Below are 27529 nucleotides of genomic sequence, written 5' to 3' on the forward strand. Positions count from 1 at the left end.
AGTTTCAATGTGTTCCTCGTGTGTTCCCGAGTCTGCTGCATTGCTGCTCTCTGCTCCCCACAACCCTCCAGTTTCAATGTGGTCCTCATGTGTGTTCCCGAGTCTGTTGCATTGCTGCTCTCTGCTCCCCACAACCCTCCAGTTTCAATGTGATCCTCATGTGTGTTCCCTAGTGTGATGCATTGCTGCTCTCTGCTCCCCACACGCCTCCAGTTTCAATGTGATCCTCATGTGTGTTCCCGAGTCTGTTGCATTGCTGCTCTCTGCTCCTCACAAGCCTCCAGTTTCAATGTGATCCTCATGTGTGTTCCCGAGTCTGTTTCATTGATGCTCTCTGCTCCCCACAAGCCTCCAGTTTCAATGTGATCCTCATGTGTGTTCCCGAGTCTGCTGCATTGCTGCTCTCTGCTCCCCACAACCCTCCAGTTTCAATGTGGTCCTCATGTGTGTTCCCGAGTCTGTTGCATTGATGCTCTCTGCTCCCCACAAGCCTTCAGTTTCAATGTGTTCCTCATGTGTGTTCCCGAGTCTGTTGCATTGCTGATCTCTGCTTCCCACAAGCCTCCAGTTTCAATGTGATCCTCATGTCTTTTCCCAATTCTGCTGCATTGCTGCTCTCTGCTCCCCACAAGCCTCCAGTTTCAATGTGATCCTCATGAGTGTTCCCGAGTCTGTTGCATTGCTGCTCTCTGCTTCCTACAAGCCTCCAGTTTCAATGTGATCCTCATGTCTATTCCCGAGTCTGTTGCATTGCTGCCCTCTGCTCCCACAAGCCTCCCGTTTGAGTGCTGTTCCTTGTATTTCCACTGTGCAGGCGGGGGCTCATCATGGGAATCTGGAACTCGCACACCTCTGTGGGGAACATCCTGGGCTCCCTGATTGCGGGGCACTGGGTGTCCTCCTGTTGGGGCCTCTCCTTCGTCGTTCCTGGGGTCATCATCACAGTGATGGGCGTCGTCTGCTTCCTCTTCCTCATTGAACGTAAGTGTCTTCTTGCTCAGGGCTGTCGGGTACTCCTCTACAGCCTGCAGTCTTGGGCTGTGTTTCTATCTACACAGTAATATGTGGTGTGTTTGTGTATTGGGGTAATAATTATGTTAGTTGCCGGCAGGTCTGAGGGGTTCATGCGACAAGCAAGCAGTGTTTAATGCCCCCGCATTGCAAGAGAAAGGTAACTTGCCCATAGCAATGCTACTCATGTACATGGACTGCGCGTCACCCGTGTGTGTGGCGGCACGCGCATGTGGTGACCTGTTTCTGGATCCCACTGGATCATAGGATAGACTCACGCTCACAAAGGCAATGTCCTGTCGTGACAAACCGAGCACTACCTGAGGGGGAGAATTCTGCTCAGATATATTGCAAATGGTGCATTCTGAAGTACGTTTGGCCAATAATAGTGGTCAAAACTAGAAGCTGCGTTTTGAGTAACTCCTGAAACTGGTGCACACACAAATCTGCCAAACTAGTCTGTTGGGCTGGCCCTTCTGGAACTGCTCTGTGTGCCAGTTTGAGCCTGGCCATTGCTCTTTGTCAGCAGATGTGGTGACCTGTGTGTGATGGATAAAGTGTTGTGTGGCCCATCACCCTTGGGCACTCATTTTTGTTGTCCCCTTGTGTTTGGTAACGTCTGTGGCCAAGAGCACAGGACCTGAGGGGCCACTCTACAATGTGTATAAAAGCCTCCCGCTACATTTACTGTACTGGCTGGGTCTAGGAAGTCTCCCCGTTGCCTACACACCACGCCCCCACTTTGCTGCCTGCATGGCACTTTCAGTAAAACAAAGGAGGAGTAACTTAGCAAAGTCAATAAACTCAGAAATAATGAGACGTGAGAGGCATTTAGTCCCAGTCCATTGAGATGACGCGTCTCATCCCAGTCATTTCTGTCTGTGAGGTGACTCGTCTCAGTCATTTTTGTCTGTGAGATGACTCGTCTCATGTCAGTCCTTTCTGTCTGTTAGGTGACTCGTCTCATCTCAGTCCTTTCTGTCTGTTAGGTGACTTGTCTCATCTCAGTCATTTCTCTGTGTGAGATGACTTGTCTCATCTCAGTCATTTCTGTCTGTGAGGTGACTCGTCTCATCTCAGTCATTTCTGTCTGTGAGGTGACTCGTCTCATCTCAGTCATTTCTGTCTATGAGGTGACTCGTCTCAGTCATTTCTGTCTGTGAGGTGACTCGTCTCATCTCAGTCATTTCTGTCTGTGAGGTGACGCGTCTCATCTCAGTCATTTCTGTCTGTGAGGTGACTCGTCTCATCTCAGTCATTTCTGTCTATGAGGTGACTTGTCTCAGTCATTTCTGTCTGTGAGGTGACTCGTCTCATCTCAGTCATTTCTGTCTGTGAGGTGACTCGTCTCATCTCAGTCATTTCTGTCTATGAGGTGACTCGTCTCAGTCATTTCTGTCTGTGAGGTGACTCGTCTCATCTGAGTCATTTCTGTCTGTGAGGTGACGCGTCTCATCTCAGTCATTTCTGTCTGTGAGGTGACTCGTCTCATCTCAGTCATTTCTGTCTATGAGGTGACTCGTCTCAGTCATTTCTGTCTGTGAGATGACTTGTCTCATCTCAGTCATTTCTGTCTGTGAGGTGACTCGTCTCAGTCATTTCTGTCTGCGAGATGACTCGTCTCATCTCAGTCATTTCTGTCTGTGAGGTGACTCGTCTCATCTCAGTCATTTCTGTCTGTGAGATGGCTCGTCTCATCTCAGTCATTTCTCTGTGTGAGATGACTCGTCTCATCTCGGTCATTTCTGTCTATGAGGTGACTCGTCTCATCTCAGTCATTTCTGTCTGTGAGGTGACTCATCTCATCTCAGTCATTTCTGTCTGTGAGGTGACTCGTCTCATCTCAGTCATTTCTGTCTGTGAGGTGACTCGTCTCATCTCAGTCCTTTCTGTCTGTGAGATGACCGTCTCATCTCAGTCATTTCTGTCTGTGAGGTGACTCGTCTCATCTCAGTCATTTCTGTCTATGAGGTGACTCGTCTCATCTCAGTGCTTTCTGTCTGTGAGGTGACTCGTCTCATCTCAGTCCTTTCTGTCTGTGAGATGACCGTCTCATCTCAGTCATTTCTGTCTGTGAGGTGACTCGTCTCATCTCAGTCCTTTCTGTCTGTGAGGTGACTCGTCTCATCTCAGTCATTTCTGTCTGTGAGGTGACTCGTCTCATCTCAGTCATTTCTGTCTGTGAGGTGACTCGTCTCATCTCAGTCATTTTCAGTCCTTTCTGTCTGTGAGGTGACTCGTCTCATCTCAGTCATTTCTGTCTGTGAGGTGACTCGTCTCATCTCAGTCCTTTCTGTCTGTGAGATGACCGTCTCATCTCAGTCATTTCTGTCTGTGAGGTGACTCGTCTCATCTCAGTCATTTCTGTCTATGAGGTGACTCGTCTCATCTCAGTGCTTTCTGTCTGTGAGGTGACTCGTCTCATCTCAGTGCTTTCTGTCTGTGAGGTGACACGTCTCATCTCAGTCCTTTCTGTCTGTGAGATGACCGTCTCATCTCAGTCCTTTCTGTCTGTGAGGTGACTCGTCTCATCTCAGTCCTTTCTGTCTGTGAGATGACCGTCTCATCTCAGTCATTTCTGTCTGTGAGGTGACTCGTCTCATCTCAGTCATTTCTGTCTATGAGGTGACTCGTCTCATCTCAGTGCTTTCTGTCTGTGAGGTGACTCGTCTCATCTCAGTGCTTTCTGTCTGTGAGGTGACTCGTCTCATCTCAGTCCTTTCTGTCTGTGAGATGACCGTCTCATCTCAGTCATTTCTGTCTGTGAGGTGACTCGTCTCATCTCAGTCCTTTCTGTCTGTGAGGTGACTCGTCTCATCTCAGTCATTTCTGTCTGTGAGGTGACTCGTCTCATCTCAGTCATTTCTGTCTGTGAGGTGACTCGTCTCATCTCAGTCATTTCTGTCTGTGAGGTGACTCGTCTCATCTCAGTCCTTTCTGTCTGTGAGATGACCGTCTCATCTCAGTCATTTCTGTCTGTGAGGTGACTCGTCTCATCTCAGTCATTTCTGTCTATGAGGTGACTCGTCTCATCTCAGTGCTTTCTGTCTGTGAGATGACTCGTCTCATCTCAGTGCTTTCTGTCTGTGAGGTGACTCGTCTCATCTCAGTCCTTTCTGTCTGTGAGATGACCGTCTCATCTCAGTCATTTCTGTCTGTGAGGTGACTCGTCTCATCTCAGTCATTTCTGAAGTTAGTCCATTTTTTACACTACTGCTACACATTTGCCAAATTTCCTTTTGGGCTACCAAGACTGCTCTCCTCCCAAACTCCCCATTTCCCCAGGGCCCCGAGGACAAGAGCTTTTCCAAACCGTAGTGTTAAGCATGTGGTGAGTGTGACCTTAATGACACAGTCAGACAAACCCAGGTCTGCCAAAGCATACAGCACTTTAACAGTGAGGCCAGCTTGGCTATTAGTAAATCTATTTCCAGTGTCCCGGCCCCGTAACCAACCCCTCGATATTGTCACTTCTCCCTGGGAGGGGGAGCCTTCCCATGGTGCCAAAGAGGTGAGGCTGCTACCTGATGGTCCCCCTCGGGGTTGTACTCAGCGGGAGGAGCACCAGAACCACACCCGCACACATTGTGAAAGCCACAGCATTCCCATCCTCTGTGCCCCTTCTTTCTTCTCGTAGATACTTTATGCAGTGTAGGCCTGTTTATGAGTATGAGGAAACCCCTACTGTAACGAGAAAGAGTAAGGAAAATGATGGCTTTGCAATTACTGACACGAGGAAGAAGAAGGGAGGAATGAAGAGCCCCTCGCGGAACCAAAGCAAGCATACCAGCTCTCACATGAGCCGGCGAAAGATAAAGAGAGGAAGGACCTTTCTTTCTGTCTGATCCTCCCTGGAGAGAACTGCCATTCAGAGAACAGGGACCAAAGGAGACCGGAAGAAGCCAAGCAGCCAATCCACGCATCCCAGCAGAGCACGCTGCTGGCACCCGCGAACCACAGCGGGAGAAGCAGGTATACAGCGGCGAGCAGGAGAAGGTACTGCTGTACATGTGAGGGACACAGGGCTGTGGGTCAACGGCACGACTTTGACAGGTAAGAGAAGCTCGGAGAAGCCTCGAGAGGCCCGGAGAAGGCGAGAGCCGACGAGAGAAGCCCAGTGAAGGTGGGAACTGGAGCAGGTGTAAGGAGCAAGGCCTTGGGGTTGGAAGAAGCTATAAAGCAAACTGTGATAATGAATGGGAAAGTGTGGGGCAGTGTGAAATCCCTAATGAGACCCTGAGGGGTGAAATAAAACCAAGTCAGGGCAACAGCGAGATCATCTGAGTGCAAGAGTCGTCATCTTCCTCGTACCAGTACATGGAAGGAATCCAGAGAAAGGCATATGTCAAACAGTGCCTAACAGGTGAGTGAACCGAGTCTGATTGAGAGACATAATGAACCTGAGAGGGGGATCTGGAATCCAAATGCTGAGAGAATTGAAGATTTGTCTGTGCAAAACCGTGCCTTGCAGGTTATTGAACCGGGCCTAACTGAGAGACACTGTAACCTTGAAAGAGGGGTCTGGTACCCAAATGCAGAAAGTATTACAGAATTTGCAAAACCGCACCTGGCAGGATAGTGAACCGGGCCTAACTGAGAGACACTATAACTTTGAAAGAGGGGTCTGGTGCCCGAATGCTGAAAGTATTACAGAATGTGCTAAACAGCGCCTGCCAGGATGGTGAACTGGCCCTGAGTGAGAGACACTATAAGCCTGAGAAAGTGGTCTGGGACCCCCACAAGTGGAAAAGAAGACCAGGGGCAGAGAGATACCCTTTTTACAAGAGACAAGAGAAGCCCAGGGAGGAGAAAGATATTCTCTGCCAAACCACAGATGTCGTTCGGACTACAAAAAGAGAGGCTCAGAAAGGATTGGGGGACGGGAAATATACCCCCCCTTCTTCATGATAAAGAGTTGCCTTAAAGGACCTAGGGAAGGGAGACCTCCCCTTCTAACTGTGTGAAGCTACCCTGGGAGCCCTAATGACGGCCAAGAGAAGAAGAGGGTCTTCCCTTTAGTCACAAAATGCCAAGGCCCATTCAGAAGGAAGGGACCTTCTTTTGGAAGCAGGGTGCAGCTAGTAGTAAAGGTCTTTTTTAGGTGTGAGGCCTGGAAATAGTTTTGAGAAATAGGATAGTGGACTATTTTTATTTTGAAGGACATTCTGACTCCATCCTTAGTTTTGTTTGAGGCAGGGAAAGCCTTCTTAGTTACAGGCACAGATAGTGTTTCCATTTTATTTCCCTTGAATACAAGTTTATGAGCAGAATAATACCACCTCTGTGTCCCGCGTCTACTTCTGCACCCTTACAGCCCCCTGAAGCAATCTGCTCATTGGGGGCTTATAACGCACCAATGCATAAAATAAATGCATGGGTGCAAGGAATCTAACCTCCCAAAGTCTACGTTAACCTGCTATGGATATTGGAATCAGAAATTAATCTAGACCTCTGTCTCTCTGTTATATTATGTTATGTGCATTTAATAAAGGGGTATCTTGGCGAAATACAACGATCTACACGAAGGACCCCACAAACTGAGAAGCATCGATGCCGCTCCAATACTCCAAGGAAATAAAAAGGTCTTAAGTCTTTTTCTGAAGGACAGTTGGTCAGAGATAGCCCTCAGAGAGGGACAAAGGGAGTTCCAAAGAACTGCAGCTGCCATTGAAAAAGCTTGACCACCAATAGTACTCCTCAATACCCGACGGGCGCAGAGGAGTAAAAGATTTGATGAGCGGAGATTACATGATGGAATATACTTAACACTCCCTCCCCTCTCTGGGATGGATTTGAACCTCGTTAGGTTTTAGAAAACCCTACACCAGAAACCAAAGTGTCCTGGATGGCACTAATTCCTATGCCCTGGCTGAGGGTAGCCTCTGTATCTGAAACAGAGTGACATGGATGGCACCCACTCCTATGCCCTGGCTGAGGGTAGCCTCTGTATCTGAAACAGAGTGCCATAGATGGCACTAATTCCTATGCCCTGGCTGAGGGTAGCCTCTGTATCTGAACCAGAGCATGATGGATGGCACTAATTCCTATGCCCTGGCTGAGGGTAGCCTCTATCTGAAACAGAGTGTCATGTATGGCACCCACTCCTATGCCCTGGCTGAGGGTAGCCTCTGTATCTGAACCAGAGCATGATGGATGGCACTAATTCCTATGCCCTGGCTGAGGGTAGCCTCTGTATCTGAACCAGAGCATGATGGATGGCACGAATTCCTATGCCCTGGCTGAGGGTAGCCTCTGTATCTGAACCAGAGAATGATGTATGGCACGAATTCCTATGCCCTGGCTGAGGGTAGCCTCTATCTGAAACAGAGTGTCATAGATGGCACCTACTCCTATGCCCTGGCTGAGGGTAGCCTCTGTATCTGAACCAGAGCATGATGGATGGCACTAATTCCTATGCCCTGGCTGAGGGTAGCCTCTGTATCTGAAACAGAGTGCCATAGATGGCACTAATTCCTATGCCCTGGTTGAGGGTAGCCTCTGTATCTGAAACAGAGTGCCATAGATGGCACTAATTCCTATGCCCTGGCTGAGGGTAGCCTCTGTATCTGAAACAGAGTGTCATGGACAAGTGTGAAACACTTGTGTATAGGTGTGTTATAAATGCCATATCATATCAAAGCTCTTCTGCCTGAGCTCTAAGCGTACTGGATGTGGGAGTCCCACAGTCTGAGTCCAAGAGGTCCTCCATGGTGGTATACATTGTCTCGCTTTGCAAAGTGTAGTAGTGGTGGGTGTTGCCCTGTGTCTGGGACAGGGTGTCCCGCATTAAAGCAGACTCTGTGTCTTGTCTGTAGTTGTACTGTGCATGGATATTGCTATGTGTGTGTGTGTGTTCAGTGTTCTGCATGATGGTAGACCCTGTGTCTCAGCTGTAGTTGAGCTTGAAGTGGTTGTTGCCCGGTGTCAGAGCAGAGATATAGAGTCTGCCATCATGCAGGTCACCCTGGACTCAAAGTGTCCTGCTTGTGGGCCGCTGTCTCAGTGCTAAGAATGTCCCACACAATGGCAAATTCTGTGTCATTGCTATAAGTGTACTGGACATGGGTATTCCTGCTGTCTGGGCCCAGGATATCCTGCATGGTGTACTGGACATAGGTATTTCCCGCTCTCTGGGCCCAGGATGTCCTGCACAGTGTACTGGGCGTGGGTATTCTCCACTCTCTGGCCCAGGATGTCCTGCATGGTTGCAGTCCCTGCTCCACCGCATTAAGTGCCCTGGATCTGGTTATTCCTCTGGCTCTGTGCCAAGGGCCTCCTGAATGTGGGCATTGTCCCGATTCTGGGTCCAGGATATCCTGCATGACGGTAGCCAATGCGTCTCAGCGGTAGTTGTCCTGGATGTGGGTCTAGCCCTGTGGGTCTAGTTTGGGTTCAGGATGTCCTCTTTGTTGGTAAACCCCGTGTCTCAGCAAGTGTCCTGGAAGTGGCTATTACCCTGTTTCCAGGCCCAGGGTGTCCTTATGAGGGTATTTTCTGGTTATTCCCTTATTTCTGGGCCCAGAGTGTCCCATATGTTGACAAACCTTGTGTTGCGACTATAATGCACTGGATGTGGGTATTCTCCTGTCTGTGGGTCCAGGGTCTCCTGCAGGATGGTTGACTCTGTGTCTGAACTTAGGCTGTCTTGGCAGGGGTGGCATCTGTGACTCAACACAAGAACGTCTAACCTATTTTCCAAAGTGAATCTTCCCACTCAGAAAGTTTCTGTCTCTTTCAGATCCACGGGATATAAAATGCTCCTTCAACACCCACTGCGTGAGTTTATATTTGACATCAATGTGTCAGTCTTTATCTGTATGTTCTCCATTCCCTTCTGCATGTCCTCTGCTTCGGGGCCACTCAATCTACTCGGTCACTGCCAATCCGCATGTTCTCCATTCCCTTCTGCGTGTCCGCTCCTTCCGGGCCACTCAATCTACTCGGTCACTGCCAATCCGCATGTTCTCCATTCCCTTCTGCATGTCCGCTCCTTCCGGGCCACTCAATCTACTCCGTCACTGCCATTCCACATGTTCTCGATTCCCTTCTGCATGTTCTCCCCTTCTGGGCCACTCGCTCTACTCCGTCACTGCCATTCCACATGTTCTCGAGTCCCTTCTGCGTGTCCGCTCCTTCCGGGCCACTCGATCTACTCCGGAAATGGCAATCCGCATGTTCTCGATTCCCTTCTGCATGTCCTCTCCTTCCGGGCCACTCAATCTACTCCGGAAATGGCAATCCGCATGTTCTCGATTCCCTTCTGCATGTCCTCTCCTTCCGGGCCACTCAATCTACTCCGGAAATGGCAATCCGCATGTTCTCGATTCCCTTCTGCATGTCCTCTCCTTCCGGGTCACTCAATCTACTCCGGAAATGGCAATCCGCATGTTCTCGATTCTCTTCTGCATGTTCTCTCCTTCCGGGCCACTCAGTCTACTCTGTCACTGCTGATCTATCTGTTCTCCCTTTCTTCTTGTCTATGACTATGCAATCCCTACGTTTCCCTAGATCTCTCATCCCACTTAGTTCCCCGATATGTGTCCTTATTTCTCCCTGCCCAGCCCTTAGTCCTTCTCTCGTCGTCCCATTTACTGTAACTTGCCTTCTCTATCTTTCTTTGCCTGATGTCTGGCCTCCTTTCTATCCATTTCTTGGCCCCTCTTTGACCCTTTTCTTGTCCATGACTTTGCCTCCCTACCTGCTCTCTTCCGCTTTTCATTTGCCTCTGTCTGCTCCCCTATCTCTCTGTCTCTCTTGCCCTCCTCTCTGTCATCTTTATTCACAGAGTCTTTGTCCCTCAACGTGTTCTCCCTTCATGCTCCCCTCGCTCTGAACCCATCTTTTTTGTCATCGGTTTCTGTCCTTCAGTTTCTGTACTCCTACTTTAAATATTTTTCTTTCAGAACACAAAGAGGTATCCGAACAGTGTGAATGGGTTCAAAATCAAGAACCAACTCTTAAATCCCACAGACTCTGGAAAAGCACAGGTAACTCGAGCAACAAATATCCTTGTCCTCCTGACACTATCTATGGACGCTGTGTTATTATTATAATTGTTCTTTAATAATGCACTTAATACCGGAGACCAGTTTCTAAGCATGAGCACGGGATTCGCACCTGTGTTGCTATGCCTTGTCTTGCTTCCGAGACACATGCGTTGCCCCTGAGCTATCCTCCCGGCCCCCACACCTGTACCACAGCACAGTAGGCATCTATTAAACCAGATCCCTGACTACATGGCACACCTGTGCAATCATAGCACTGTCTTCAGTGGGCCCATTTCCAATCCCATTACTGGCCACCGAAGGCCTCTCTCCAATCACAGCCAGTGACACATGAATCCATGGTCCATGTGTTCCAAGGGTAGGTACACAGCAAGAGGCTCCTTGGGTGGTGGTGCTTGTGTGGTTGGGTGTGTAGCAGGGGGGCCTCTAGGTGGATGAACTTGAACATCCCTGGGCTACAGTTTTATACTATTGGGTACAATGACACTGGGTAATAACACCTATAATTGCAGTGGTTTAAGTGGGAGGATCTAGCTTGAAGCCTTACAGAGAAACATTGTTGCAGTCTTTGGGTAGTAACACAGGTGGTGCTCATGATTGGGCCTGTGGTCAGGGTGTCTCGAGATGTTTTATGCCACCAAATGATCTCTGAATTTGTAATCTTCTGATGTGTTTGTAGGACCCGGAAATCCAATGCCTTCTGCCAAGCAAGGAAAACGGAAACATGGCAACAAACCACATTGTGGTGATGCAGGGAGACCCGTCAGCAGGCATGTCGGCGATCAGCTTTTTGGGAGCCTTGCGGATACCTGTGAGTCTTCATGAACTTCCTATTGTGTGTTGAATGTCTGCAAGACCGTGATCATTCCATACTTTGGGCCGAGCTGTAGAGTTCATGCACAGTCCTTACCCTGAGTGGTGCCTGCGACCCCACCTTTCTAGGGGAACTGTGTGTGATGCATGCAAGTCAATCACCATTCCATACACTGCATCAGATGTGTGAATTCACACAACTCTCCTTGTGTGCATACAGCGTCTCAGACGATACACATGCTCCTCTTGCATTCTGCTTTTGTTTTTCCTTACTCCTCACGATGGATATGTCTAGTGGTCCACTGAAAACGGTGTCTTAGCGGTTAGGGCTAGGTATGCCAGGAGAGCAAGGAGAGTGTGTGTCTGAAAACAGAAGGCCCCAGTATTGGTGTCAATTCACTGCAGAGACGTGTGTATTACTAGGCCAAAGGAACCTTCTTCCAGGCTCTGCAAGGTGCTGAAGTAAAATATTGACACAATGGTGGCATGTTTATTGCTATAAACCTTTATTAAAGAAATGAAGGTTGGGGAAAACCTAACTATCCCCAATAATAAGAAGGGTTTCCCTGCCTCAAAGAATAATCGTCGAAATCTATCAGGATGTCCAAAGAGAAAAGGCACCCGTTGTGTCAAACCTATTTCCAACCCTTACATTGGGAACTCAATCTAAGGTGCAAAGTGGTCTTCTTTGGTTCAAAAGAACGTCTTTCTTCTTCTGGGAGCATGTTTGTAAGTTATTTTCCAGCTCGTAAAATAAGGTTCAAATGGTGCAAAAACAAACTTCCAAAGATGTGAAACCATGAGACGAAAACGTTGCCGGGTCCTCACAATGCCAAGAGAATCTCTCACCTTGCTTGGCTTCCAAAATGTTTCCAAACGCCAGGGGCAGAGACTCCCTTCCCCTGGTTTCTCTTCATCTTCTTCAAAGTGCAAAGAGAAAGCCTCCCGTCTCTTGGCTTTCCTGGTTTCTCTTCATCTTCTTCAGAGTGCAAAGAGAATGCCTCCCGTCTCTTGGCTTTCCAAAATGTTCCCAAACACCATGGTCAGAGACTCCCTTCCCCTGGTTTCTCTTCAGCTTCTTCAGAGTGCCAAGAGAATGCCTGCCATCTCTTGGCTTTCCTGGTTTCTCTTCATCTTCTTCACAGTGCCAAGAGAATGCCTCCCGTCTCTTGGCTTTCCAAAATGTTCCCAAACACCAGGGTCAGAGACTCCCTTCCCCTGGTTTCTCTTCAGCTTCTTCAGAGTGCCAAGAGAATGCCTGCCATCTCTTGGCTTTCCTGGTTTCTCTTCATCTTCTTCAGAGTGCAAAGAGAATGCCTCCCGTCTCTTGACTTTTCCAAAATGTTCCCAAACACCAGGGTAAGAGACTTCCTTCCCCTGGTTTCTCTTCAGCTTCTTCAGAATGCCAAGAGAATGCCTGCCATCTCTTGGCTTTCCTGGTTTCTCTTCATCTTCTTCAGAGTGCAAAGAGAATGCCTCCCGTCTCTTGGCTTTCCAAAATGTTCCCAAACACCAGGGGCAGAGACTCCCTTCCCCTGGTTTCTCTTCAACTTCTTCAGAGTGCCAAGAGAATGCCTGCCATCGCTTTGCTTGGTATAGTGTTCACAAACCCCAGGGGGGGTGCGTCCCTTCCCCTGGTTCCAGATTCTCTCACTGCCAACCTGGTTCACTAACCTGCCAGGCACTGTGACTATGAAGATTTCTGATGATTTAATCCTCATATGGGTGCAACTCTTCTCTCTGACTTGCATTCGTTTTTATGCTATACTTGGTATATTCCCCTGCCAAGTATCAAAGTGTGGTTTTGGATATGTTAAAGTTCTCTCTCCTCTGTTAGTGTCCCAACCCTGCCTTCTGGGTTTCCTCATCCTTCTGGGTTCTCCATCAATTTCCTGGTGCCTCTTTGCCTCCCCGACAACCAACGTAACTTTTTTCCTGGTGTGCGATGGTTTTGGGTCTACCCGGGTGCCTCCGGTCTGCTCAGGGGCTTCCCCGACTTTCGTGGTGGCTCTGTGGTGGCTCTGCAGTTAAAATCTTCTTCTGGGGAAAGCAACGTTTCCTTCTCGTGTTCTCTAGTCTGCTGCAACGCCAGGAATGTCTCCTCACAGGTTTATGGAGCAGGCCCTCTGCTCCGTACCCGCTCCACTTCTGCTTGCTCCAGCCGTTGCATCTCGGTCTGTTTTTTTCCTTCTCTCGGGTCTCTGTTTGCTCTCGCGCCTCCTCCAAGGAGGAGCTCAATGCCATTCCCAGTCCTTCTTCTGTTTTTATACTGCATTGTACTTCAGATTGTCTAGATTGACTAAACCACCCTATTTGGACTAGCACAGTATTCTGCATTACTCCGCGCCTCTTCTTCGTCTGTTTTTCAGTTACAGTGTTCATATGGGTAGTCACTATTCACCCTCGTTGCAGTGTAAGGTAAGGAATGTTTATCTTCTAGCTTACAATAATACATAGAGGAGGGAGGGACTGGGTTGCCCTGAATAGAGTAAGAGGGAAAGGGAGTGGATAATGGGGTATTTACATACCGCGTTCTCCCTGTAACATCATCCTATAGGGGATTTCCCCACCCATATGACCCTCCCACGGTGCACCACCCCCAGGAGGACTATTGGACTGTGGCCACACGGCCCTGGCCCCATGAGAGGGGTCCCCACCTATGGGAGAAGGGACAAGATCCAAGGACTGGTCACAACTCCTAGAATGCCACAAGTGAAGGCGAGGAGCACGGAGGACCTTTTGTTTGTCATAAATCCACTGAAGGAAACTTGAAGTTTGTCCAAACATGTGGTGCTGACTACAGTAAGACCCCACTCTTTGTAAATGGCAAACCTTCTCTGTCCATAATGTAAAGTAGGAACAAAGATTATAGTTCAGTGGGTGGGAAGAGTGATTACCGACTAGACTCCAGGCTTGTGGGAATCTTTTAGAAGCATGCAGAAAACCACACAAGCAGAGGTTAAAGGTTTAGAAAAACACAATAGAAATTGCCAAAGATGGTTCTCAAGAATGACTCGGCTCCATTGAGGATCAGTTTATAGCTATGATGTTTGGAACATGCTTTGCGGATCACTCTCCCGGCGCTTGGATAGTTCTGTGATGGTTTTTATTTGAAGAGGTTTATTGTAGGCTATGTGTTGTCCATCAATACCTACAACACTGCTTACCTGAGACTTTAAGGATGCACAGCAAGCTCTCATATTGGTCGTCATATATGAGAGATGCAGGAGATCCGAGGACCAGACACAGGAAGTGTCATGGTGGTACAGCCTGCTTTTGAAAGTACATGTAAACTTTACCAATGCTTAGAAAAACTGAAGAATGCGCCTGGTGAGGCCACTAAGGTGAGAGCTTACAGACAATACATGTCTGTAGTTCCCCCACCCTGCCACCCTGCAATTGATAAAAGCCATGTTTTCATGAAGACCGCAAGCTCCATGGTGTAATCAATCGCGCGTGTAGGGGAGCGCTTGGTGCTTAGCAATGCTGTGAGGATTGCCTGACCCCTCACACTACTGTAGGCTATTATCAGGCCAAAAGGGATGTAGTCCCGTAGCCGCTTCATCCCGACTTTGTGTACAGTGGGGTTTCCAGGCAGAACACATCATCTGGGAGTACTGCCTCTATCGGAGAGGTTGTGTGTGTGTGTATGTATGTATTGAGTTGCTGCACTGCCTCCTTAGTGCTGTACATATCTGATCATGTGTAAGATGTGGTCTTGGTGCAGGACCTGTGTGTGGCTGTCTGTTGCTGTCTCTCACTGCTTTTTGTAACTGTGGTTGTGTTCCTGCATTGCCACTATGTGTTATGTTGCTGTACCTCTGTGTTGGTGCATTGGCTGTCATAGAGCTGTACCTATTTGCTTCTGTTTGGGACATCTGTAGTTAGTGCAGGACCTTTGTGTGACTTGATGTCACAACTGTTTGTGTGTGTGTGTGTGTGTGTTGTAATAACTCTGTGGTTTGTGGGCACAAGACCAGGTATTAACCATCTCACTCTTCCTTCGTAGGGTGTCATTGAGTTCTCGCTCTGTTTGCTGTTTGCTAAACTCGTCAGCTATACCTTCCTCTTCTGGCTCCCTCTCTACATCAGCAGCACAGGTGAGTACCATTCTAGACCACTGGGAGTATCATGGAGTGGAGATCCTTCTTGCCCCACGCCACCTCATGGTGCATCGGAGTATGCAACCTTTCCTAGATACCACGATGCCGCTTTTGGAACAACCACAAAGGTCTGCAAGTGAATTACGGGGTGTGGACTGTATCTGTTGAAAAAAGCAACAGGCAAAAAAGGTTTCCATTGCACTGAAGTCCTTCCCCCAGGTTCACAGAACCATAACTGCAATCCTCCCAGAGTCACAGGACCAAAACTGCAATCCTTCCAGGTCACAGGACCAAAACGGAAATCCTTCCAGGGTCACAGGACCAAAACTGCAATCCTCCCAGGGTCACAAGATCAAAACTGCAATCCTCCAAGGTTCACAGGACCAAAACCGCAATCCTCCCAGGGTCACAGGACCACAATTGCAATCCTCCCAGGTTCACAAGACCAAAACTGCAATCCTCCCAGGTTCACAGGACCAAAATTGCAATCTTCCCAGTTTCCCAAGACCAGGACCACAACTGCAATCCTCCCAGGTTCACAGGACCAAACCTGCAATCCTCCCAGGTTCACAGCACCAAAACTGCAATCCTCACAGGTTCACAAGACCTAAACTGCAATCCTCCCAGAGTCACAGGACCAAATCTGCAATCCTCCCAGGGTCACAGGACCAAAACTGCAATCCTCCCAGGTTCACAGGACCAAAACTGCAATCCTCCCAGGTTCACAGGACCAAAACTGCAATCCTCCCAGGTTCACCGGACCAAATCTGCAATCCTCCCAGGTTCACAGGACCAAAACTGCATTCCTCCCAGGTTCTCAGGACCAAAACTGCAATCCTCCCAGGTTCACAAGATCAGAACTGCAATGCTCCCAGGTCCACAGCACCAAAACTGCAATCCCCCCAGGGTCACAGGACCAAAACTGCAATCTTCCCAGGTTCACAGGTCCAAAACTGCAATCCTCCCAGGTTCACAGGACCAAAACTGCAATCCTCACAGGATCACAGGACCAAGCCTGCAATCCTCCCAGGTTCACAGGACCAAAACTGCAGTCCTCCCAGGTTCACAGGACCAAAACTGCACCCTCTCAGGGTCACAGGACTAAAACTGCAACCCTCCCAGGTTCACAGGACCAAAACTGCAATCTTCCCAGGTTCACAAGACCAGGACCACAACTGCAATCCTCCCAGGTACACAGGACCAAAACTGCAGTCCTCCCAAGTTCACAGGACCAAAACTGCAATCCTCCCAGATTCACAGGACCAAAACTGCAATCCTCTCAGGTTCACAGGACCAAAACTGCAATCCTCTCAGGTTCACAGGACCAAAACTGCAATCCTCTCAGGTTCACAGGACCAAAACTGCAATCCTCCCAGGTTCACAGGACCAAAACTACAATCCTCCCAGGTTCACAGGACCACAACCACAATCCTCCCAGGTTCATAGGACCAAAACTGCAATCCTCCCAGGTTCACAGGACCAAAACTGCAATCCTCCCAGGGTCACAGGACCAAAACTGCAATCCTTCCAGGGTCACAGGGCCAAAACTGCAATCCTCCCAGGTTCACAGGACCAAAACTGCAATCTTCCCAGTTTCCCAAGACCAGGACCACAACTGCAATCCTCCCAGGTTCGCAGGACCAAAACTGCAATCCTGCAAGGTTCACAAGATCAAAACTGCAATCCTCCCAGGTGGTTCACAGGACCAAAACTGCAATCCTCCCAGGTTCACAAGACCAGGACCAAAACTGCAATCCTCCTAGGTTCACAGGACCAAAACTGCAGTCCTCCCAGGTTCACAGGACCACAACTGCAATCCTCCCAGGTTCACGGGACCAAAACTGCAATCCTCCCAGGTTCACAAGACCAGGACCAAAACTGCAATCCTCCTAGGTTCACAGGACCAAAACTGCAGTCCTCCCAGGTTCACAGGACCACAACTGCAATCCTCCCAGGTTCACAGGACCAAAACTGCAATCCTCCCAGGTTCAAAGGACCAAAACTGCAATCCTCTCAGGTTCACAGGACCAAAACTGCAAGGTCCTGGAATGGAAACATAGAGATGAGGAAACAGAAAGGTGTTTGAGACACATCCTTCCTGCCCAGCCCCCCGACCCCACACAGCGGCACGATAGCCAATTTACAGAAATGCAGTACACAGAAGTCATAATATGGAAAGCTTCTCAGCCAAGAACCAATGAAACTGCAGATCAATTAGCAAGGAACTTGGAACAGTGGCCCTCTGTAAGGTTAGGAGCATGCTACGGCCACTGTGTTCCACATCACCATGCAAAGTGAACCCAGAAACCTGACGAACAGGCGAGCTACTTTAACCCTAATGCCCACAACTCTGCCAAACACTGATCCCAGTCACTTAGTGGCATGGGCCTCTTACTGATACCAGTGCATAGCATCACAGTGCTTGCATGAACACTGGGCTCTTCTGCAATGAGTGCAACTCAGTCAGTTAAACCTCATCCGAGGGGGCAGCATATCAACATCATATGCTTTATTTAGAGGTTTGCCCTCAGAGCAGACAAACAAGTGAAATTGAGATAAAATACCAGCCATGCGTCAGGGTGTAGCATATCCTGCACCAGATAGAGCAGCGCCAGCCATTTTGGAATATCTGCAAACAGAGCACCGTCACTGGCCGGTGATTACGCTGGAGACCTGTAAATGCTGCTAATGATCGATCTGCAACTTGGTTTGCCACTATTCGATAATATTATCTAAGCAACCCACTGTCCTTTGTAAGTCTCTAGGATAAGGCACAACTCTAGCATCAGGCGATGTTATCCATGGCTCCTAGTGTGATTAGTGGCATGGTCCGTTCCGTAGAGAACCTAGAGAACCTCCATGGACAGTAGACATTTAAGAGACCCTAATACACATCCCCATAAAAGAAGCTCCACTGTATCCATGATAACGATGTCTGTATCCAGGTGATCCAGCACCAGTGCTAAAGATCCCAACACTCGGGTGATTTCCACTATGATAGAATGTTATTCGAGGTACCCACCATCTTACCGAGATACCCAACTTCCTTGGTAACATTTGCTGAGTCTAGTAGACTGAATACAATGAAGGGGATGTTATCCAAGCAACACACATCACTGCTGAGTATCCCAGTACTAAGTAACCTTCAGTGCCAGATGCTGTTGTCCAAGGTGCCCTCCATCCATGGTACTGCGCACTATATGGAGGAGAATCTACACTGCCATGAGAACCTTTCCAAGAGACCTACCGTTGCTGCTAATGATCCCGATACTGATGTCATCTCTACCATCAGTAGATCTTATCTAAGAGGCCCAGAGCTCAATGGCAATTGGCTGAATCCAGGAGAGTTTCTGCTGTCAGGAGAGGTGATTCAGCAGAACCAATATGGCCCTCCTCCACTTTTATGAGATGTTATCCAAGCAACCCACTGTTGCTGCTAATTACTCCAGTGCTTAGGTGATTCTCCGCAGTCAAATGATCTAATCTAAGATGCCCACCGTTAGTGGCAATGATCCGTATACCAAGAAGAGCCTCCACACTCCAAACATGGCATCCAGCACTACTAAATATCCTGATATTGAGGTATTCCTTCACAATCCAACATTTTCCAAGAGACTTGTAATTATTGGTAGCACATTCTGAACCTTGGATAACCTTGACCATCAGATGATATTTAAGAGATCCATCATCATTGGTTAAGCTTCCCACTTTTACCAGTTAGCATCTAAGAGACCCATCGTCCTTGGTAAGAATAGCTGCACTGAGAAGAACTTCCAATTACAACCCCTGGTACCCAAGAGACCTAGTATCCATGGTAAGGCTCGCTCCACAGAGAAAAAACTTCCGGTTACAAGAGAAAGAACATCTATAGTAAAGAGGTTTGTATCTAGAAGACCCTTGTCTGCCAGAAGATGTTACCCAACAGATCAATTGCACTAAGGAGACCCTCCACTGCCAGGAGATGTTACCCAACAGATATATTGCACTAAGAAGACCTTTCAGTGCCAAGAGATGTTACCCAACATATATATTGCACTAAGAAGACCCTCCAGTGCCACGAGATGTTAGCTAATGGATCTGTTGCACTACGAAGACCCTCCAGTGCCAGGAGATGTTACCCAATAGATCTATTGCACTAATAAGACCCTCCAGTGCCAGGAGATGTTACCCAACGTATCTATTTCACTAAGAAGACCCTCCACTGCCAACTGATGTTACCCAACAGATATATTGCACTAAGAAGACCCTCCAGTGCCAAGAGATGTTAGCCAACAGATATATTGCACTAAGAAGACCCTCCAGTGCCAAGAGATGTTACCCAATAGATCTATTGCACTAAGAAGACCCTCCAGTGCCAGGAGATGTTACCCAACATCCCTATTTCACTAAGAAGACCCTCCACTGCCAGGAAATGTTACCCAACAGATCTATTGCACTAAGAAGACCCTCCAGTACCAGGAGGTGTTACCCAACAGATCTATTGCACTAAGAAGACCCTCCAGTGCCAGGAGATGTTACCCAATAGATCTATTGCACTAAGAAGACCCTCCACTGCCAGGAGATGTTACACAACAGATCTATTGCATTAAGAAGACCCTCCACTGTCAAGAGATGTTACCCAACGGATCTATTGCACTAAGAAGACCCTCCAGTGGCAGGAGATGTTACCCAATAGATCTATTGCACTAAGAAGACCCTCCAGTGCCAGGAGATGTTACCCAACAGATCTATTGCACTAATAAGACCCTCCACTGCTAGGAGATGTTACCCAACAGATCTATTGCATTAAGAAGACCCTCCACTGTCAAGAGATGTTACCCAACGGATCTATTGCACTAGTAAGACCCTCCGCTGGCAGGAAATGGTAGCCAATGGATCTATTGCACTAAGAAGACCCTCTAGTGCCAGGAGATGTTACCCAATAGATCTATTGCACTAATAAGACCCTCCGCTGCCCGGAGATGTTACCCAACAGATCTATTGCACTAAGAAGACCCTCCAGTGCCACGAGATGTTACCCAACCAATCTATTGCACTAAGAAGACCCTCCGCTGCCAGGAGATGTTACCCTACCGATCTATTGCACTAAGGAGACCCTCCACTGCCAGGAGATGTTACCCAGTTGCTCTATTACACTAAGAAGACCCTCCACTGCCAGGAGATTTTACCCAACAGATCTATTGCACTAAGAAGACCCTCCACTGCCAGGAGATGTTACCCAGTTGCTCTATTACACTAAGAAGACCCTCCACTGCCAGGAGATTTTACCCAACAGATCTATTGCACTAAGAAGACCCTCCAGTGCCAGGAGATGTTACCCAACAGATCTATTGCACCAAGAAGACCCTCCACTGCCAGGAGATTTTACCCAACAGATCTATTGCACTAAGAAGACCCTCCACTGCCAGGAGATTTTACCCAACAGATCTATTGCACTAAGAAGACCCTCCAGTGCCAGGAGATGTTACCCAACAGATCTATTGCACTAAGAAGACCCTCTAGTGCCAAGAGATGTTACCCAACAGACCTATTGCACTAATAAGACCCTCCACTGCCAGGAGATGTTACCCAACAGATCTATTGCACTAAGAAGAACCTCCAGTGCCAGGAGATGTTACCCAACATATATATTGCACTAAGAAGACCCTCCAGTGCCAGGAGATGTTACCCAATAGATCTATTGCACTAAAAGACCCGTCAGTGCCAGGAGATGTTACCCAATAGATCTATTGCACTAAGAAGACCCTCTAGTGCCAGGAGATGTTACCCAACAGATCTATTGCACTAAGAAGACCCTCTAGTGCCAAGAGATGTTACCCAACAGACCTATTGCACTAATAAGACCCTCCACTGCCAGGAGATGTTACCCAACAGATCTATTGCACTAAGAAGAACCTCCAGTGCCAGGAGATGTTACCCAACATATATATTGCACTAAGAAGACCCTCCAGTGCCAGGAGATGTTACCCAATAGATCTATTGCACTAAAAGACCCGTCAGTGCCAGGAGATGTTACCCAATAGATCTATTGCACTAAAAGACCCGTCAGTGCCAGGAGATGTTACCCAGTAGATCTATTGCACTAATAAGACCCACCGCTGCCAGGAGTTGTTACCTAACAGACCTATTGCACTAAGAAGACCCTCCACTGCCAGGAGATGTTACCGAATAGATCTATTGCGCTAAGTTGTATTATTTGGCAAAAGGCTGTGTAAGGAGAATTAATACTGATTTTTCCAATGTATGCTGCTCTTGTTGTATTTTTGGACTGTGGTTATACAATCTTTTTTCACTCAATTCTTTCCAAACTTCTTTCCCAGTTCTCTCATTGTATTTCCCCATGCCGCTCTCCTAACGCATGCAGCTTAACTGCACATTTGCATTGTTAATGTATTGTGTGCAGCACTGTGACTGGTCTGCTGCCATCCTATCAGGTCCTTGCACTCCTGCCCGTGTCCACGTCCTTGACTGAGCCCAGTCGCCCTGTGTGCATGCCTGTACCCTCACAATAGTCTGTGCCCCTCTGTCCCCCGTATCTCTGCTATTATCTCCCCCCCCCCGTGTCCCTGTGTCTGCAAGAGGAATGATGAAGGGCAATGGCCTTGAGGTAATGGTGACTGACATGCTTCCCATTTCCCCACAGGGCACATAGACGTGAAGAAGGCTGCAGACCTCTCCACCTTGTTTGATGTTGGGGGCATTTTCGGTAAGTGGATCTCTTCATGTGCACACTTAGTCTTAGCATGAGAGTGGTGCACGCCCCGCTCCTCAGCCCAGCTCAGGACTGTCACACGAGTACTTCCCACTTCCCATCCATGCAGTGGGAGAGCAGGGGGCCTGCACCGCCCCAGTCTCCTTGCTTTGCTCCTGTGGCTTTAGAGGGGTCCACCAGGGTTACTGCTAGTAATAAGCAGATGGGCCCGACCTTTAACCCGTGTGGGAGTCCTTAGCAAACCTGTATTTCCCATGACAGCTTCTAAACAGAAAGCACATGTGTGTGTTGTGGCATGAACTCTCTGACTGTAAAGCTCATGTTGAGCACCAGGGTGAAGACTGGTTTGCGGCGGGCACTTTGTGATGCATGCGTCTGATCTGACGGTGACTCTTAGTCTCTACAGTGACAGGCCTCAGGAAGGATTGCTTCTAACCACAGGCTGGATACCAGCCCTGGAGCACTGCTGTTTCCTTCTCCTTCCTAGCTTGCTGTGCAGGGGAGATGGGATTTTCATTTGGGAAAGGTCTCTTAAACTGAACATCAAACAGACCTTTCTGCATGAAAGAGGGAAGATTGAGTCCTCAGGTCCTCAGCACTTGCTCATCACAGTGAAACGTCTGAAAGGATAATCAGCCGAAAGGTCTTAACTCTCACTATTCCCCCTTGCAAAAATAATGGCCACTTCTCATCTAAAAACGCTACAAAGCGGCTCACATAGGATCACACGGCGAGGAGGAGTTTGCCTCCGTGACACCTTTTCAAGAGGCGGCTACCTATTGCTGTTCTGCAGGGACTCTCACTAGTGCAGCCGGATTCAGAGAGTGGAAGGTGAACATGGAATGTACCTATTGCTGTTCTGCAGGGACTCTCTCTAGTGCAGCCGGATTCAGAGAGTGGAAGGTGAACATGGAATGTACCTATTGCTGTTCTGCAGGGACTCTCTCTAGTGCAGCCGGATTCAGAGAGTGGAAGGCGAACATGGAATGTATCTATTGCTGTTCTGCAGGGACTCTCTAGTGCAGTCTGATTCAGAGAGCGGAAGGTGAACATGGAATGATTCTATTGCTGTTCTGCAGGGACTCTCTCTAGTGCAGCCGGATTCAGAGAGTGGAAGGCGAACATGGAATGTACCTATTGCTGTTCTACAGGGACTCTCTCTAGTGCAGCCGGATTCAGAGAGTGGAAGGCGAACATGGAATGTACCTATTGCTGTTCTGCAGGGACTCTCTAGTGCAGTCTGATTCAGAGAGCGGAAGGTGAACATGGAATGTATCTATTGCTGTTCTGCAGGGACTCTCTACTGCAGCCTGATTCAGAGAGTGGAAGGTGAACATGGAATGTACCTATTGCTGTTCTGCAGGGACTCTCTCTAGTGCAGCCGGATTCAGAGAGTGGAAGGCGAACATGGAATGTACCTATTGCTGTTCTGCAGGGACTCTCTCTAGTGCAGCCGGATTCAGAGAGTGGAAGGCGAACATGGAATGTACCTATTGCTGTTCTGCAGGGACTCTCTAGTGCAGTCTGATTCAGAGAGCGGAAGGTGAACATGGAATGTATCTATTGCTGTTCTGCAGGGACTCTCTCTACTGCAGCCTGATTCAGAGAGTGGAAGGTGAACATGGAATGTACCTATTGCTGTTCTGCAGGGACTCTCTCTACTGCAGCCTGATTCAGAGACTGGAAGGTGAACATGGAATGTACCTATTGCTGTTCCGCAAGGACTCTCTCTAGTGCAGCCGGATTCAGAGAGTGGAAGGCGAACATGGAATGTACCTATTGCTGTTCTGCAGGGACTCTCTAGTGCAGTCTGATTCAGAGAGTGGAAGGTGAACATGGAATGTACCTATTGCTGTTCTGCAGGGACTCTCTCTACTGCAGCCTGATTCAGAGAGTGGAAGGTGAACATGGAATGTATCTATTGCTGTTCCGCAAGGACTCTCTCTAGTGCAGCCTGATTCAGAGAGTGGAAGGTGAACATGGAATGTACCTATTGCTGTTCTGCAGGGACTCTCTCTAGTGCAACCTGATTCAGAGAGTGGAAGGTGAACATGGAATTTACCTATTGCTGTTCTGCAGGGACTCTCTCTAGTGCAGCCTGATTCAGAGAGTGGAAGGTGATCATGGTCCGTACCTATTGCTGTTCTGCAGGGACTCTCTCTACTGCAGCCCGATTCAGAGAGTGGAAGGTGAACATGGAATGTATCTATTGCTGTTCCGCAAGGACTCTCTCTAGTGCAGCCTGATTCAGAGAGTGGAAGGTGAACATGGAATGTACCTACTGCTCTTCTGCAGGGACTCTCTAGTGCAGCCTGATTCCGAGAGTGGAAGATGAACATGGTATGTACCTATTGCTGTTCTGCAGGGACTCTCTCTGGTACAGCCTGATTCAGAGGGTGGAATGTGAACATGGAATGTACCTATTGCTGTTCTGCAGAGACACTCTAGTGCAGCCAGATTCAGAGAGTGGAAGGTGAACATGGTATGTACCTATTGCTGTTCTGCAGGGACTCTCTCTGGTACAGCCTGATTCAGAGGGTGGAATGTGAACATGGAATGTACCTATTGCTGTTCTGCAGGGACTCTCTCTAGTACAGCCTGATTCAGAGGGTGGAAGGTGAAAATGGAGTGTACCTATTGCTGTTCTGCAGGGACTCTCTCTAGTGCAGCCGGATTCAGAGAGTGGAAGGTGAACATGGCATGTACCTATTGCTGTTCTGCAGGGACTCTCTCTAGTGCAGCCTGATTCCGAGAGTGGAAAGTGAACATGGTATGTACCTATTGCTGTTCTGCAGGGACTCTCTCTAGTGCAGCCTGATTCAGACAGTGGAAGGTGAACATGGTATGTACCTATTGCTGTTCTGCAGGGACTTTCTCTAGTGCAGCCGGATTCAGAGAGTGGAAGGTGAACATGGAATGTACCTATTACTGTTCTGCAAGGACTCTCTAGTGCAGCCGGATTCAGAGAGTGGAAGGTGAACATGGTATGTACCTATTGCTGTTCTGCAGGGACTCTCTCAAGTGCAGCCTGATTCAGAGAGTGGAAGGTGAGCATGGAATGTACCTATTGCTGTTCTGCAGGAACTCTCTCTAGTGCCGCCTGATTCAGAGAGTGGAAGGTGAACATGGAATGTACCTATTGCTGTTCTGCAGGGACTCTCTCAAATGCAGCCTGATTCAGAGGCTGCAAGGTGAACATGGAATGTACCTGTTGCTGTTCTGCAGGGACTCTCTCTTGTACAACCTGATTCAAAGGGTGAAAGGTGAACATGGAATGTACCTATTGCTGTTCTGCAGGGACTCTCTCTTGGGCAGCCTGATTCAGAGAGTGAAAGGCGAACATGGAATGTACCTATGTCTGTTCTGCAGGTACTCTCTAGTGCAGCCTGATTCAGAGAGTGGAAGGCGAACATGGAATGTACCTATTGCTGTTCTGCACGGACTCTCACTAGTGCAGCCTGATTCAGAGAGTGCTAGGCGAACATGGAATGTACCTATTGCTGTTCTGCAGGGACTCTCTCAAGTGCAGCCCGATTCAGAGAGTGGAAGGCGAACATGGAATGTACCTATTGCTGTTCTGCAGGGACTCTCTCTAGTGCAGCCTGATTCAGAGAGTGGAAGGTGAACATGGAATGTACCTATTGCTGTTCTGCAGGGACTCTCTCTAGTGCAGCCTGATTCAGCGAGTGGAAGGCGAACATAGAATGTACCTATTGCTGTTCTGCAGGGACTCTCTCTAGTGCATCCTGATTCAGAGAGTGGAAGGCGAACATGGAATGTACCTATTGCTCTTCTGCACAGACTCTCTCTAGTGCAGCCTGATTCAGAGAGTGGAAGGCGAACATGGAATGAACCTATTGCTGTTCTGCACGGACTCTCTCTAGTGCATCCTGATTCAGAGAGTGGAAGGCGAACATGGAATGTACCTATTGCTGTTCTGCAGGGACTCTCTCTAGTGCAGCCTGATTCAGAGAGCGGAAGGTGAACATGGAATGTACATACTGCTGTTCTGCAGGGACTCTCTAGTGCAGCCTGATTCAGAGAGCGGAAGGTGAACATGGAATGCACCTATTGCTGTTCTGCACGGACTCCCTCTAATGCAGCCTGATTCAGCGAGTGGAAGGCGAACATGGAATGAACCTATTGCTGTTCTGCACGGACTCTCTCTAGTGCAGCCTGATTCAGAGACTGGAAGGTGAACATGGAATGTACCTATTGCTGTTCTGCAGGGACTCTCTAGTGCAGCCTGATTCGGAGAGCGGAAGGTGAACATGGAATGTACCTATTGCTCTTCTGCAGGGACTCTCTAGTGCAGCCTGATTCAGAGAGCGGAAGGTGAACATGGAATGTACCTATTGCTGTTCTGCAGGGACTCTCTCTAGTGCAGCCTGATTCAGAGAGCGGAAGGTGAACATGGAATGAACCTATTGCTGTTCTGCACGGACTCTCTCTAGTGCAGCCTGATTCAGAGACTGGAAGGTGAACATGGAATGTACCTATTGCTGTTCTGCAGGGACTCTCTAGTGCAGCCTGATTCAGAGACTGAAAGGTGAACATGGAATGTACCTATTGCTGTTCTGCAGGGACTCTCTCAAGTGCAGCCTGATTCAGAGAGTGGAAGGTGAGCATGGAATGTACCTATTGCTGTTCTGCAGGGACTCTCTCTTGTACAACCTGATTCAAAGGGTGAAAGGTGAACATGGAATGTACCTATTGCTGTTCTGCAGGGACTCTCTCTAGGGCAGCCTGATTCAGAGAGTGAAAGGCGAACATGGAATGTACCTATGTCTGTTCTGCAGGTACTCTCTAGTGCAGCCTGATTCAGAGAGTGGAAGGCGAACATGGAATGTACCTATTGCTGTTCTGCACAGACTCTCTCTAGTGCAGCCTGATTCAGAGAGTGCTAGACGAACATGGAATGTACCTATTGCTGTTCTGCAGGGACTCTCTCAAGTGCAGCCCGATTCAGAGAGTGGAAGGCGAACATGGAATGTACCTATTGCTGTTCTGCAGGGACTCTCTCTAGTGCAGCCTGATTCAGAGAGTGGAAGGCGAACATGGAATGTACCTATTGCTGTTCTGCAGGGACTCTCTCTAGTGCAGCCTGATTCAGCGAGTGGAAGGCGAACATAGAATGTACCTATTGCTGTTCTGCAGGGACTCTCTCTAGTGCATCCTGATTCAGAGAGTGGAAGGCGAACATGGAATGTACCTATTGCTCTTCTGCACAGACTCTCTCTAGTGCAGCCTGATTCAGAGAGTGGAAGGCGAACATGGAATGAACCTATTGCTGTTCTGCACGGACTCTCTCTAGTGCATCCTGATTCAGAGAGTGGAAGGCGAACATGGAATGTACCTATTGCTGTTCTGCAGGGACTCTCTCTAGTGCAGCCTGATTCAGAGAGCGGAAGGTGAACATGGAATGTACCTACTGCTGTTCTGCAGGGACTCTCTAGTGCAGCCTGATTCAGAGAGCGGAAGGTGAACATGGAATGCACCTATTGCTGTTCTGCACGGACTCCCTCTAATGCAGCCTGATTCAGCGAGTGGAAGGCGAACATGGAATGAACCTATTGCTGTTCTGCACGGACTCGCTCTAGTGCAGCCTGATTCAGAGACTGGAAGGTGAACCTGGAATGTACCTATTGCTGTTCTGCAGGGACTCTCTAGTGCAGCCTGATTCAGAGAGCGGAAGGTGAACATGGAATGTACCTATTGCTCTTCTGCAGGGACTCTCTAGTGCAGCCTGATTCAGAGAGCGGAAGGTGAACATGGAATGTACCTATTGCTGTTCTGCAGGGACTCTCTCTAGTGCAGCCTGATTCAGAGAGCGGAAGGTGAACATGGAATGAACCTATTGCTGTTCTGCACGTACTCTCTCTAGT

The 27529-nt window shown here is 48.6% G+C and overlaps 1 protein-coding gene across 1 annotated transcript in view; it reads left to right on the plus strand.

Moving 5' to 3' along the window:
* SLC37A1 (solute carrier family 37 member 1) overlaps positions 1–27529 on the plus strand; it is a 314109-nt gene that overhangs the window by 224643 nt on the left and 61937 nt on the right. The window contains exons 8-13 of the mRNA XM_069635652.1: positions 815–981; positions 8750–8787; positions 9915–9998; positions 10696–10827; positions 14839–14929; positions 21576–21638. Coding sequence (XP_069491753.1) covers positions 815–981; positions 8750–8787; positions 9915–9998; positions 10696–10827; positions 14839–14929; positions 21576–21638 — 575 coding nt within the window. The remainder of the gene's footprint in view (positions 1–814; positions 982–8749; positions 8788–9914; positions 9999–10695; positions 10828–14838; positions 14930–21575; positions 21639–27529) is intronic.

This window comes from Ambystoma mexicanum, chromosome 7p (genome assembly GCF_040938575.1).
Source record: "Ambystoma mexicanum isolate Mex_15411 chromosome 7p, UKY_AmexF1_1, whole genome shotgun sequence".
NCBI lineage: Eukaryota > Metazoa > Chordata > Amphibia > Caudata > Ambystomatidae > Ambystoma > Ambystoma mexicanum.